This window comes from Engraulis encrasicolus, unplaced genomic scaffold (genome assembly GCF_034702125.1).
Source record: "Engraulis encrasicolus isolate BLACKSEA-1 unplaced genomic scaffold, IST_EnEncr_1.0 scaffold_159_np1212, whole genome shotgun sequence".
Classification (NCBI taxonomy): domain Eukaryota; kingdom Metazoa; phylum Chordata; class Actinopteri; order Clupeiformes; family Engraulidae; genus Engraulis; species Engraulis encrasicolus.
Window position 1 is genome coordinate 80489 of NW_026945120.1, and position 15157 is coordinate 95645.

The following is a 15157-nucleotide window of genomic DNA, read 5'->3' on the forward strand; positions in this document are numbered from 1 at the left end:
TGTTCAATTATTATTTGATAAAAAATAATTAAAATATTTGTTTAATCTTGTTTTTATTTATTTATGTTTTATTTTGTTTCCAGTGATGGCTCACGGGTGGTTTTTCCTCCTGCTCAGTCTAGGTAGGTACAGTAACCTATGTGTGTGTGTGTGTGTGTGTGTGTGTGTGTGTGTGTGTGTGTGTGTGTGCACTGCACGCACAAGCAAGACACACACACACACACACACACACACACACACACACACACACACACACACACACACACACACACACACACACACACACACACACACACACACACACACACACACACACACACACTTAGTGGAGCAGACGAAGTTGAGTTGCCTAGTCTCATTTATGCTTTATTTAAACACAGTAACCTATTATTACTATTATTAATACAGTAATTAGTATTATTTTTAAACACAATACACTTTAAAAAAAATACTCTTCCTCTCTCTCTCTCTCTCTCTCTCTCTCTCTCTCTCTCTCTCTCTCTCCTAGGTGTGTGTGGTCTCTCCTCCTCTGTGCCACGTCAGTTCCATGTGGTGAAAGAGGAGAAGACCTGGGCAGCAGCTCAGCAGTACTGCAGAGAGAACTTCACTGACCTGGCCACCATAGACAACATGACACAGATGAGGGAGATCAAGAGAGAGATGCAGGATGCAGGTGTTGGGGAGGGGTGGAGGGTTTGGATTGGGCTGAAGTATGGGGGCAGCCTTAAGTGGCAGTGGTCTCTGGCTGATGAGGGATTCTATGGAGAGAATGAGACTGAGTTCCGGAACTGGAATACAGGTAGAGGCCAGTCAGAAGGCAGAGCAGGTGAAGACTGTGGGAACATTAACCAGGGGGGGAAGTGGCATGATGCCCACTGCACTGCCAGAATAAACTTCATTTGCTACAATGGTGAGAGTCCACCTAGATCAGGGGTACTCAATTAAAAGTCCCTGAGGGCCAGTTTTTTTCAAATTCCTCCCAACAAAGGGCCAAGTAGTATGGGGGACCTAGCAGGGCCGGTTCTGGCTTATTTGGTGCCCTAGGCGAGTTTGAGTTCTGAGTTTGAGAATCTCTTTCTTATACCTTACAGAACACAAGAGTAATATCCGTAGTAAGCTTAACTAAATAGCATCAAGAACAATAACCGTTTTTCATCAAATGGATTTGTGGTTCTTTTTGACAGGCGACCAACACATCAGATTGAGTCGCATGAAAGTAGCTTCACTGTGTGGTGTGTTGGATGTGATGGTGGTGGGGCCCCCAACCCCAGATGAGAGGGAGGTTATCAATGTGTTTGAATTGTAACGTGAAATTGAAATGCCAGGAGAGTGATACAGTAGGCTTACATTTGCATGTAAAATGCATGTGTAGACAATAAGCCTACCAAGGAGGTCTGCATTGATCTACACTACCTACAGCATCACAAAGCATGGCAGCATAACAATTTTAATAAGCTACACATTTGTGCTGTCTTCCAAACCAATTTCATTTCTGGACTGGAAATAGTGGTGCATTTGTGAGTAGGAGAATGAGAAGGGGGCTATCTATGTGTTTGAACTGGAGGGACAGGGTGAGAGAAAGGGAGAAGAGCTGTCACGCTATTGAATTTCATAATATTTGTATTGTATGTATACAAAATATAGTAAATAGCCTCACTTGTCTGCTGTGCATGGTTCTGTTACATGATTAATGTAGGCTATGTCATTCTGGTCTGGAAATTAATGTTTTTTAAGGCCTACAACAAGCAGGTAATTCATGTGGATGGAAGGAGATATGGCAGCTAAAATTGTTTTAAACATTGCACCAGTCTTACTTTACATTGCTTGTCAACCTAAGCAAGTAGGCCTATTATGATATCAGGTGGGTGTTAGTGAGTAGTGAGTAGGCTACTAACAGCTACTTTACTGGATTTCATTGCTTGGCATACTTGGCTAATGTTAGCATGCTAACTAGCGATTTCTCTGATCAAAAACAAAGCTCTTTTTCTCTCTAATTCCAAATAGTAACCTCATAACTATTAGGCTTTCCATAATCACAAACGGTTGCTGATTAAATCACATAGTTCCAAAACACCCTCTGAAACTCCTGCATCATGCAATGAGTGGTTTAATGAGAACATAATAATCTCCATCCAGCAGAGCAGCACTACACTACTGTTTGCGCTTGCCCTCTCTGTCTCTCGAGTGAGTCTCCAAATTCAAAATAGAACGAACGCTGTCACTCGTCCCGCCCCCTTTCTCAGAACTGTCTGTTTATTGGTTCACAGACTTCCCAGAGACAGTTGGAAGCGATATTACTATTGGCTGAGGGGCGCTTTGCCGTGAGGAGCGCTTTCGCCACTCTTTGTTGATTGCGACTTCATAAAAAAAACTTCATATCGCAAAATTACGCATAGGAGAGCGCCATTTCGGCGCTCCTTCTTCACATGGCGCTCTAGGCGACCGCCTAGCCGGCCTATGCTAAAAACCGGCCCTGGGACCTAGATTCCCTTATCCCCTCATGTAAAAGGGAGCGTACCTATGTTCACCTTGTCCTATGTTCCCCGGTCTTTGTATGGGACCGGGGAACTTAGGGCCCTTTTTCTAAAAAAGGGTTCTATGTTTCCCGCATTGTATTTAACCCTTCCCTAAACCATCCCTAAACTTAACCTGTCAGTTTAGCAGTGTTTCCTAGTTTTCAAATTGTCCCCTGACCAAAACTATCCTTAAACCTAACCTGTCACAGGTGCAACAACAATCTGCGCTTTGCCATGCGGCAGCAGTCCACTTGGAAGCAGCGGGGAATATAGAACCCTTTTTTGAAAAAAGTGGCCTAAAGCTAGATTCACAGCTTGCCTAACTGGCGGTAACCTCATTCATAACTCCCTGGCGACGATGGCGTATGCTCAAAATGACGTCACACACCCCTCCGCAAGCTAGCGCGGCGCGAGGTCGTGCACCCCACACTTTTTTGTAACTTGGCGTGCGTCCACCAGCAGCGACCATGCAGATAGGCAGACAGAGCAGGAGTTGCCTAGAAGAGATACAGCTACTGGACTACAGAAGGGACCCTGCATCATTTTGAGGGTAATAAAATGTCTTAGAGAGTTATTTTATCTTCTCCCTTAAAGGGGAATGGCGGTATGCTTGCTGTGGGATACGTGAGCCCGTGCACGATTCGTTCATGAACGTGTTAACTTGCGCAATTCATGTCAATTTCACGCGTTAGATACTGCAACCAAACAAGTGCGTTAGGTGCAATACCTTCGAACTCGCTAGGGGCGATTGCAAGAAAGACTGCACATTTCCATACGAGCGCTTCTGAGGAAAACAACTATGTTGAGAACTTTTCAAGACCTCGAACTTGTCCGAAATTACAAACATTCGATTTGCGATCATACTTCTCCGTTGCACTTTGACAAAGGAGCGTGCAAATACAGAAGTAGCAGTATCGTCTCCTTGCCAGGGGAGTCCTCTTTGTTTTGTTTACAGTCTGTGTTTCCAATTTCCTTATCGCAATACTGTGCTCTCTGCTCCCTGGATGACACTGCCAGTATTTTGCGTGTTGGTCTACTGCTTTTAAAGCAAGCATCTGCAGTCGGTTGCTCGCGCTGACTCGCGTAATTTGTGGCTCGCAGCAAGCGTGCCGAGGGCTTAAGTTCCCCAGTTGCAGGGAACATAGGCCCCGGGAAACATAGGGATGACCCCATGCAAAAAGATACATTTGTCATATCAGACTGTTAGGCAGTTAATAGTCCTTGATTTACCCATACCACATGCTGTCCAAAATAACAGGGCACAACTCCACACACCCCTATGTGCTGGTTCAAGAATGGAAGACATGGAGGGATGCTCAGAGGTACTGCAGAGACGAATACACCGACCTGGCCAGCCTGAGGAACCAGACAGAAAACGACAAGATCTACTCAGACATACTTAGCGGATTAGGAAACAAATCCTATCCCTGGATAGGCCTGTTCAGAGATGCCTGGGAGTGGTCAGATGGCAGCAACTCCTCATTTCGCCACTGGGCCCCTGAAGAACCCAACTTTGGTGTGGCAAACACTGAAAATACATTTTGTGCACGGATGACGTCCAGTGGGCTGTGGATCGACGCAGGCGAGCAGCATGAAGCTAACTTCATCTGTTATGAAGGTGAGTCACCAGGTCATGGTGTGTTTCCATGACATCATTCCCAATTTATAGAATGGTCACATTACCGGGCTCGTGCGATCTGTGAACATTCATGTGGAACTATGGCCATACATGCAGCTCTCCTATACTTCTCCTATAAATCCTTGCTCATGATTTTAGTGCAGTGCTACTTTAACTTCTCACAGATTCTATACAGTTCAAATTGCAGAGTCGATGAGTGAATCAATGCAACCCAACAATGTTTACTGAAATAACTGTTGTGTTTCAGTAAAAAAAGCCTTCTCTACCACTTCTAAACTTTTGCTACATCACATCACTACACACAATTCTCACAATGCTGATTGGTCCAGCTGCCTGGCATTTTGGGAGCTGGGCGAATTCTGAAAATCTGAAAGCACAAACATATGACAAGAGCCATGTTAGATTACAGAGCCATCTGGCCATAATGTGTTACAAATGTAACATAGAAGGGACATGACTCGAAAAAGGCAGTAGTGAAAATGTATTGAAAGATCTAGGGAGGTAACAAAAATAAGGAACCGAGCTCCTACCATGAACAAAAAGCTTTCAAAAACAGCAAGGGCTCTAAGCCAGTCAAAACAAACGGAAAATTCAAGCCAAAGGCAAGGACAAAAATGTGAGAAGGGCAGAAAAAGCGAGAGATCAAAGTCAGCTCTGCAGCCAGCGGGCACCAAAAGGGAAGTGAGCGAAGCGAAGCCGGATTCGCAGGAGGAGAAAGAGGAGCCTCCAGCTGCCATTTAAATAGGGCTCCACCCCCGATCCGCAGGTGCCACCAATAATCACTGCTGCAGAGAGGACCTGTTGTGGGCACAGAACAAATTAGGAGGGCGCTTGAACACAATTAAGGATGTAAGCAGGGCAGCAAAATGAACAATTAACCGGATGGTAACAAATGTCCATAAGGAATGTACAGTATGAGAGGAACATATTTATTTGTTATATTTTATTCTATTGGAATATTCTATTTTTTACTACTGAAAAAGATTAAAAAACAACAAAAAAAGATTATGAAAACCATCTGAGTGTCTGTTTTTTTTTAACGGTGTGTTGTTGAGGCAATCAAGAAAAACTGTAATGATCAGAATGTAGAGTGTGTGTAAAGATAGACATTTCCCCCAAAAAACATGAAGATTAATTTCATGAAAGACTGTGAGGGACTGCTCTGTAGTGACAAAATAATGGCAAACATGTGCTACATATGAACTGTAGTGCAATGGTTCCCAACCTATGGACCTGGGCCCACTGGTGGGCCCTGAAGGTATTCCAAGTGGGCCTTGAAATCATTTTCCAAAAATAATAATCATATTTTGGTGTGTGTTGCTGTTGATTTATTTGAGTTTTATTCTTAATTGGGTCAGAGGTGGGCACCGAACATTTTTGACAATTTCGAGTGGGCCCCAAGTTGAAAAAGGTTGGGAACCACTGCTGTAGTGTATCTTACATGAGCCATATGCAACATATGTACTCTAGTGCAGTGTTTCTCAACAGGGGTGCCGCGGTCCCGCCTCAGGGGTGCTGCGGAAACGTGGCTGATAAGTAAATTATGTAATATAATACATATTCATCTGAATTGGTAAGTTAATGCTAGTCAGTGGAATCTTTCATCTGCCATTTATGCACAATAAAGTAAATATAGGTCGCCCCAGTCAGCTGCAACTTCGAACGTAGGTCGTGTGACGTCTCCAAATGTGTTACTTTTCTAAGCTTTTGTGGTTACGGCTTGTTGGTTTGGGGTGCCTTGAAATTTTTCATGAACTGAAAGGGTGCCTCGCCTAAAAATAGGTTGAGAAACACTGCTCCAGTGTATCTTACATGAGCCATATGCCACATATGTACTGTATATTACATAAGTCATATGCCACATATGTACTCTAGTGTATCTTCTAATTCCCATGCTGCGTGATTGTTCCAATCTGAAGGACACTCTGCCTGAAATCTTCACCCAAGTTTGGAATCCCAAACACAGAACGGGGAGGGAGGGCAAGACACATTATTTAGACAATCGGAAGCTTGTAGTTTGTTAACAGATCCTTTATGTCAAAACCAGCTACAAAACAAACTGTCCATCGATTCATTGCCTCCCTCAGCTCTCCCTACAGTGGAGGTGGTGTCTCCTCAGAGTCCCTTTTACTCTGGAGATGTCGTCACCCTCAGCTGTGAAATACCCAAGTACACAGGCCAACAGCAGTATGTCTGGCTAAAGGACAACAGCCCAGTTCCTGGTGAGACCAGTCAGACCATCACCATCACACTCCCAGGGGATGCGGGTCGGTACCAGTGCCACAGACGTAGAGACGGTTCTTCAGTGGCACCCTACATCAGCAGACCTGTTGCCATTGAGAACCAGGGTGAGTCAACATTAAATACATCTTGATTGATTGATTGATTGATTGATTGATTGTATTGGTCTTTTACAAAAGTTCCATGTTGACTGATTGGGAAGTATTGTTTCTTGACTGACTGCCCTTGCCTTCAAAGCCCAAAGAATGTTCAATGTTGAAATGATGAAATGTCCACAAAAGAAAATAGTTTTACCTCGATTGGTTGAGGATTTAATTTTACTTTTACAGATAACAAATAAATAATGCAAAGGTTTGTAAGTGCAGCTTCTCAAGGCAGTAGACAGACATAAGAAGCTGTAAGCCTCCAATCAGCCACACCTGGTCTGGTCCTCAGCAGGTATTTATGCCTCTCAATTAGAGACACGGGACTCCGGCAAAGTCACTTGGAATAAGGCTCAATTCGAAACAGGGAAGGCAGCTGTCCTTCCAGTGAGCTAACTGGACATCGAGTCATGAAGTGTGGATCGAAACGAAAAATTGCTTTATTTCCTCCCTCGGCAGTTGACTGCATTTGTGGGCGTAACGGAGATATTTGAGGTCAGCATCAGATGCTGACTTCGCTGCCTTGGTACCCAACATGCTGTGCGCCACCTCCCTCTCAACCGGAAACCTGAAAAACAAACATGGCTACTACCAAAGCTACTTTCTTATCATACTCTTTATTCTGACACTTATGTATGTAGATATTGAAAATCGAATGGATAAATCAACATTGTAGTATCTAAATATGCTGTCGCTAGATCTATTTATAGCCTATTTTACGATTCCGCCGTCTGACGATCATTCACCGTTCAAATAGCATGCGTAAGCTAAGCGCTAACATGATGAACGTAACTCCCGCCATAGAATCGCCGTAACATCAAATGCGCAAGGCAGCGCACTCGTTAGTGCCGTTCGTAATGGCTGCCTCATCAGCTAACTTCACCTATCTGATCAGTGACATGTTTATGTAGGAGGAGAGTCATCGAGTCACTGCCTCCCGTTTCGAATTGGGCCTAAGTCCTTTCACTCGGTGGCCATCTTGGCTACGCCTCAGGGTTGCAATTTCAGATTAGTAAAACCAGAGTGCGATTTGTCGGAAAACCAGAAGGGCGGGATATGTTTGGGCGTCCTAACATGAATGATTACACAGATATGGAACAAAGGAGTGACCCACAACCCATATGTTTGGAATCACTATGAAACTAGTTGTTAACGGCTATCTAAGATTGGCCGTACATATGAAAGCAACGCTGTAAATCACCATTTTCTTACTGATGTGTTGAACTGCAAATGCGCGGAATTTTGCGATTTTCACGATTTCATGACAGCGCAGCTCAGCAAGCAATTGGCTCTTGTTGTCCTACAGGTGGGCTCTGACTCTGGAGCACAAGAGAGGCTTCCAACCAGGAGGTTAATTTACACTCCACGACTGTAGGGGGTGCAAAAGAGGTGTCTTAATAGAAAATGTTAAATTGATTGATTGATTGATTGATTGATTGATTTAAAAAAAAAACTCCAACTCCCATTGTCATTGTGACACAGCACACAAGTGAACACTGCACACAACGAAATTGCATTTATGCCATGGGGAGCAGTGTGGTGGGACGGTACCATGCTCAGGGTACCTCAGTCATGGAGGAGGATGGGGGAGAGCACTGGTTGATTACTCCCCCCACCAACCTGGCGGGTCGGGAGTCTGACGCCCCAATCGCTCACCCATGACTGCCCTTATCCCTAAAGCGACCGACTGGGGTCATTTATGACCCCGGGCACATATTTTCATACACCATTTCTGCAATTTTCATCAGAAAACTTGTCCTTCTAGGAGTTTGTCAATACATATGTTGTGCATGTTGTGAATGATTTTTGTGAGATTTGGACCATCTATATGGGATTTATAATCAAAACACCTCTGGGGTCATTTATGACCCCAAGAGGATCCATGAGATACTCAACATTATAATGTCCATTGTTGTTGTAATTTTCAAACTCTGTTTTTTGTATTTTGTGTCTTGGGGCAGGCCATGGTCAGCAGACCTAAAATATTCATAATATAAACATTTATAGTATTAAAATATAATATATTATATAAATAAATAAGGGACCCCTGCGATAGCCAACAAGCATATTGTGAGAGCACCCAGGTAGCATTTCCTCTGTTATTGCTCCATATTTGTTGATATCATGGCACAGTGGACCTGGACACATGACGAGAATATGAAATGGAAGTCATCCTGAATAACAAAAAGGGAGGATATAAGTCATCCGTGTAGACATCAATGGCGTTTTTAGAATTTTTCTCATTATATGGCTGTACGAAGGCTCAAGCATCAGTTGAATAATTTATTTGCTCAAATACAAATGGAAGACACCTTTTCACAGCTAAAATGTTCAGAAAACATTTCAGAGATTGGTTTTTTTGAATGTGCATAAGCTTATATGTTTGAGACATGGTTTTGTCTATGTAAATTACCATATTCTCTGATCTTTTGATTTCATGAACCCAGAAATGTTGAGCACCCTAAAGTTTTATTGCAGAAATATCATCTATGGGCCTAATGGATAGAATTTAGCTTGGTTTCCCAAAGTTTCACTTTGAGCAATTTCCATAATTAGCATAAATATACTGTATTATTATGGTAAGACTACTACAAGTGAATAGGCTAAAAAATGTAAATGATAGATATCACCATGAAACTTTCTCAGTTGATTACTGATGATGAGAGAAGAAAAAAATGTATTGGATGTTTTTCGTATTTTTATGTTTACATGTGCAAATGAGGGCATACATCATATTTAGCATATACGTATGTAAGTTTGACTATTTTTTTTCAAAACAATAAAATGTTCAAATTCACATTTTTTTGCAATAGATGAGGTACAAGTATGTGCAAGAGATAAATACATTGAAATGAACTCCAAAAAATAATTTACATAGTGGTATTTCTATATCATAAATGACCCCGCTCGGTCAGATTAGTCGCAAAAACAGGCCATTTGCTTAGTGATTGATCAGTGAAAACATGAAAAGAAATTGACGACTTGACTTGACTTGATCAGTGAAAACATGTGCAACTCTGATTTGAGGCCCCGTCTGACCAATGACAACATAGCAAACCAGGACACAGAGGCCTTAGCCATGGCTTTGCCGCTGCCCCCACCCCTTCAGCCACTGTCGCTATTTGGTTCCTGTATGTGAAAGGGCAGCTGTGACCTAATGGTTAAGGACATGAGCTATAGATCAGAGCTGGTTCAAATCCTGTCCAAATGAAAGTGCCCTTGAGCTAGACCACCCAAGCGCTTCTGCACACCGACAGCACTGCGGAGCACTTTCACTTCCGACACAATTCGCCTTTGGCTAAGCCTCTTTAGTTACAATTGCTCGGTCGGACAGATAAACTTTCAATGCTGAGATATCAACGTGACTTATGCAGTGACTGCAAATCGCAGTAGTTATTCACTCCTAATAAATAAAAAAACTCCATTCATAGTATTGTGAATGCAAGTATTTATTTCCTGAACTGTCATGCATCACAGCTGTTAAGCTGTTATGGGCTCTCATTCTCACCTGGGTATCGATAGGCATTAGGCTTGTTTGCAACCACGCAGGAAAAGATTTGATCAAAACGTGATTTGCTTGGTCTTAAAAAGGCGGGGATAACTGTGTCGCAGCCAAGCTGGACACATCAGGACGACGAGATTTCAACAGCGGCAAAGAAGGTGGATCTAAAGGTCTGTGGGTGGATCTACCTTTTTTGACAGCGGGTGTACCAGGTCGCCCTCTCGTGGAATGAAATCATCACGGCGCTAATTCCATGACGCGCTTACCAACGTTGGCACATGCTTGTAAAATGCGAGACTCTCTCTGCTATTCGAAGAGAAATTGGATGGTCTTGAAGTAGAGGTACAGGTTACCACTCGGTGAATCAAGGTTCTATTCTTAGTCAAATTTGTGAAGATTTGGCTTCAGTTCCATGTAATAATTCAGTTAATTAGTACTCACTATAGGCTTTTCATTTTGTGTTTTGGGACCAAAGTCGTCATTCAGATAGGACCGTTTTAAAATGACATAACAGCGCCAACCCATCCTGCGAGGATTGAACCCAGGTGTTCAATATGTAGCTTTACCATGGCGCGCCAACCACAAAGGCCACTCTGTTTCGTGCACTTTCATACATAAAAGACAACATAAGTCACTCGCAACAGGTCTGTTTCCACATTAACCATCAGCAACTAAAGACTTCAACTGTGTTTCGATGCAGTTTCGAACCGGGGACATCACGAAAGGAAGTCAGGCGCGCAACCACTACTCTAACCGCCAAGCAGGCGGCCCGCGGAATAGTATTGGTTTTGTAACCAACGGCATACACTCCTAACGTGTCGAAGATGGAGCATCTGATGACAGGGTGGTTTGTTTCTCTTTTTTACTGTTGTAAGTGCGTTGTGCGACCATACATATGGATGATACCACTCTGAGTATGCTGCATTTGAGCATGAAATGCATTTCAGCATGTAGAAAATGAAGCACATTCAACTACACACACATGAATCACATGCGCTATGAACACCAATCACGGCAGATTCCTCACATCATGGAGGAGGTCTTCTGCCCAGCAGTAGCTGTTGTGGTACTGCGTAGCTGCTTGACAATTTTTTTGTTCCCGCGATGGTTCAACGCCATGTGACACGACTGCCGCGCAGAGGTCACTCCCTTCAACTGCGTCGTGAACGGCAATTCTAACCAGGATGCTTCACGCGGACACAGTGAGCATGCTCGCTGCCTAGCAAATTTTCAACCTGGTTGAAAAAACGCCATCATGAACGCTCTTATTGTAACCAGCACCATGGTAAGCTAACTCGCATATCTTTGAGCCCTGACTCAAACTTTCTAGACGAAAACGAAATCACATAACGTGATGGCTGTAGTCATCTTCAAAGCTACCACATCAATGTGTAACATTAACGTTTGGCGTTTATATCTTCAGTAGCCTAACAAAATGACGTCCATCAGCTGCTAGTCAAAACAATCCTGACGTGGCCGATAGTTAACGTTGCTAGCGGTGTTTCTTCATTAATTAGGTCAGAAATCCAAAATCTTACTCTGAAACAGGTTCGTGGTTTGCTTACAACCTTACTGAAAAGGGACACTTCAAGGCAGACTATCCAGCTGCTAGTAGCATTAGACCAGTTTTAGGGAAAGGAGAAAGCCATTACCTAGCAGGGAAACTTACACATTTGTCATGAATACCCCAGGCACAATTTCCAATCATATTTTAATAATAATATGACCGTAATATCTTGATAAAACCGACTTGAAAACATACGATTCTGCATTGAGTTCAACGGAGCGCTGTCAAACTGTACGAGGTTTGTCCGACCTCGTCCCTTTGCTGCGCTGTGATTGGTCAAATAGCATTTTAGGGTGTGCCTTAGCCAAAGGTGAATTCCGACCCCCAAACCCAATTTCACACGAACATACGGTTCTATTGAAAACAATTGTGGGGGGTGTTGTGGCGCAGCGCGCTAAGCCCCCCACATTTGGGCTTGCATGCCCACCCATGGGGACCCCAGTTCGAGTCCGGTCGGGGTCATTTTCCAATCCTCCCCTGTCTCTCTGTCTCATTCGCTTCCTGTCACCATCTTCGACTGTCGTGTCAAATAAAGGCATAAAAGCCCCTAAAATAAATGGTATCGAACTTTTGCGGAGCAGTGCTCAGCACTTTGTTGGAGTCGGTGTGTGGAAGCCCTAATGCCACACTGCTCCATTGGCTGTAACTAATACCCTAGATCTCTGAGATCCTCCGTTTACTCTCCTTTTCACCTCAGCCTGGCTTAACATATTATTTCATTTCTTTAACTTACCCTCCTTATATTTGCCTTTCTTCTTACCCCCAGACCAGCTGGTCCTGGTGAACGAGCAAAAGACCTGGAAGGAGGCTCTGGAGTACTGCAGAGAGCACCATGAGGACCTGGTGTCTGTGACCTCTGAGAAGATCCAGCGCTGGGTGGAGGGGTGGGCCAAAGGAGCTTCGACTCCCTACGTGTGGCTGGGCCTGCGCTACTCCTGCAACTTGGGCTTCTGGTTCTGGGTCAGTGGAGAAATAATCTGGGACTATGACAACTGGGCCTCAGATCATGAGAAAGATAGGGGCTGTACACACAAGGTGGGGGCAGTGACTAGAGAGTGGGACAAGTGGGTCAGCTTTGAAGAGAACGCCAAACACAACTTCATATGCACCAAGGAAGGTGAGTCTGTTTCAACCCAGTGTGTATGTGTGGAATGCATGAGAGGTTGTATGCAGGCCTGGAATTTTGTCATTTTAAGAACAAGGCCACTTAGCCTTTTGAGTTGTCAATTTTTCAAGGGCACAAAGGCCAAAAGCTAGGACATAAATTAAAACAAAATTCTAATGGATAAGAATGGAGAAAATTTGTGATTCTTAGATGCAATTTCACACATTTTAATGCATTTTAATCAACTAGGCGTCCGGCTTAGTCAGAGAGGGCATCAAGGCCACTGTGGCCTTATGGCAGATATTTTTTTCAAGGGCACAAGGCCAAAGTGGGAGGGCACGAGGGCAATGGCCCTCGAAATGGCCACGAAATTCCTGTCCTGGTTGTATACACACTCGCCAGTACACTGTAGTATGTAGTCATTGAAAAGATAGTTCTATCTCATATGCCATTGGAATGTGCTGTATAGTAGTAGTATTGTCAATGGGTGTTCATTCCTTCAATCCTTTCCATGGGGGCCGCTAGGGGGGGAAAGTGGTACAGATAAGGGCCCAAGCACTGATAGGGGCCCTTAAGGGGGCCCAAAATTCGAATCTTTCATGGGGCCCAACATTTCTGGCAGCGCCCCTGATCCTTTCCCTAATATTTTCAGATAATTACAAAAAAATACCCAATGCTACAGTGGTGGTGGTGTCCTCTCCTCCCTTCTACTCTGGAGATGTCGTCACCCTCAGGTGTGACATATCAGAGTACTCAGACTGGCATCGGTACAGCTGGCTAAAGGACAACAGCCCAGTTCCTGGTAAGACTAGTCAGACCATCAACATCACACTCCCCCTAGAGGCAGGTCAGTACCAGTGCAGTGGGCAGAGAAATGGTCCCTCAATGACATCATCAGTAAGCAGCTCGGTCGACGTCGTCAGCAATGGTGAGTCTGTTATTGTTATTGTGTCACATCATCTTATCTCACCTAGCTTAGCATACCCCACGTGGGTTTTTCCTCATCTCAGTCACCTTTCCCCACATCTTACCTGTGTGTGTGTGTGTGTGCGTGTGCGTGTGTGTGTGCGTGTGTGTGTGCGTGTGCGTGTGCGTGTGCGTGTGCGTGTGCGTGTGCGTGTGCGTGTGTGTTACCCTTATGTAGCTCGTGTGAAAAGGACTCAGATGGTGAGAGTGGAGATGGAGGCATCTGATGATGTGGACATGGAAGATCCTGACGTGCAGAAGGCCTTCCTGAAGCAGGTGAGTCCAGCACACACGCACACGCACGCACGCACGCATGCACACACACACACACACACACACACACACACACACACACACACACACACACACACACACACACACCACATCTGGTTATCCTAACATGTGGTTATCCTAATGACCTCTGGTTCTCTAAATGACCTCTGGTCTTCTTATTTAGATTGGGGACAGACTGAAGGCCAAGGGGTTTAAAGGAGACGTGAAGTTTTCCTGGATGAAGCAGCCAGGTGGAAAGGTGTTCCACAAGAAGAACGACAAGAAGAAGGAGAAGAGAGATGAGTTCTAAACACACAGTATACTTATATTTTCCATGCGTGATGTGATTTAAACTTTACAGTTTGGTGTGTTAATGGTTAAACTTTCATGATTTTATGTGTTTTTGATTTAAACTTAAAGAGGCACTAGGTAGGATGACGTAATTTGCGTGGTGCCCATGGCACGCCTGTCTCAAAATCTACACCGTAATGAAGAAATGCTGTTCAAATAAACTCACTGTGAGACTGTTTTTCATCCCGGAATGCTAGCAGTTGATACAAATCTGAATATGGTATGTAAAGCAATGGTTTGAAATGATACGTGTTTCCCATGACACTCCCTCGGACCGCACTGCCAAAAGTTGCATGGGAGGTTTTCTGACAGCGGACCGTGGAAGTGATCACGAGAGCACATCTTTCACTTACCAAAGACTTGCATAAGCGTCGGCTGACTCGGGACCGTGATTAATTAAACTTTTAATCCGACCTGGAGCCCCTTTAAAGGTTTGATGTGTTTGATTAAACATCAAGCACATTGCATACATTGCATTGCATTTGGCAGACGCTTTTTAACCAAATCGACTTACAATCGAGGAAATAATTATAGCCTAAAACACTGTGCACTTTGTATCTGTTGTAGGCTCACAATTATGTCCTTGATTGCATGTCGCTTTGGTTTAAAAGCGCCTACCAAATGCAGTGTCTTGCAATGTAATGTGTTTGATATTTAATCTTTAAGCTTTGATGTGATAGGGATTTAGTCTTTATGGTTTGATATGATAGGGATTTAAACTTTAAGGTTTGATGTGATAGGGATTTAAACTGTAAACATTTTAAATGCAACATAAAGGGGAGACCAGCGCATGAAAACTGTAATTTTAATAAATAAAAACTTTGTGGATTGATGTGTTTGGTATTTAATCTTTA

General features: G+C 43.7%; 1 protein-coding gene across 1 annotated transcript; it reads left to right on the top strand.

Annotated features, from left to right (window-relative positions):
* Positions 1 to 546: 546 nt before the first annotated feature.
* On the top strand, positions 547 to 13692 carry LOC134442434 (macrophage mannose receptor 1-like; the record flags this gene model as incomplete). The annotated part of the gene is made up of 5 exons (XM_063192604.1): positions 547 to 799; positions 3775 to 4134; positions 12375 to 12725; positions 13366 to 13641; positions 13688 to 13692. Coding segments are annotated over 5 exons (1245 nt in total), but the record flags the coding sequence as incomplete, so codon positions are not given.
* Positions 13693 to 15157: the final 1465 nt, after the last annotated feature.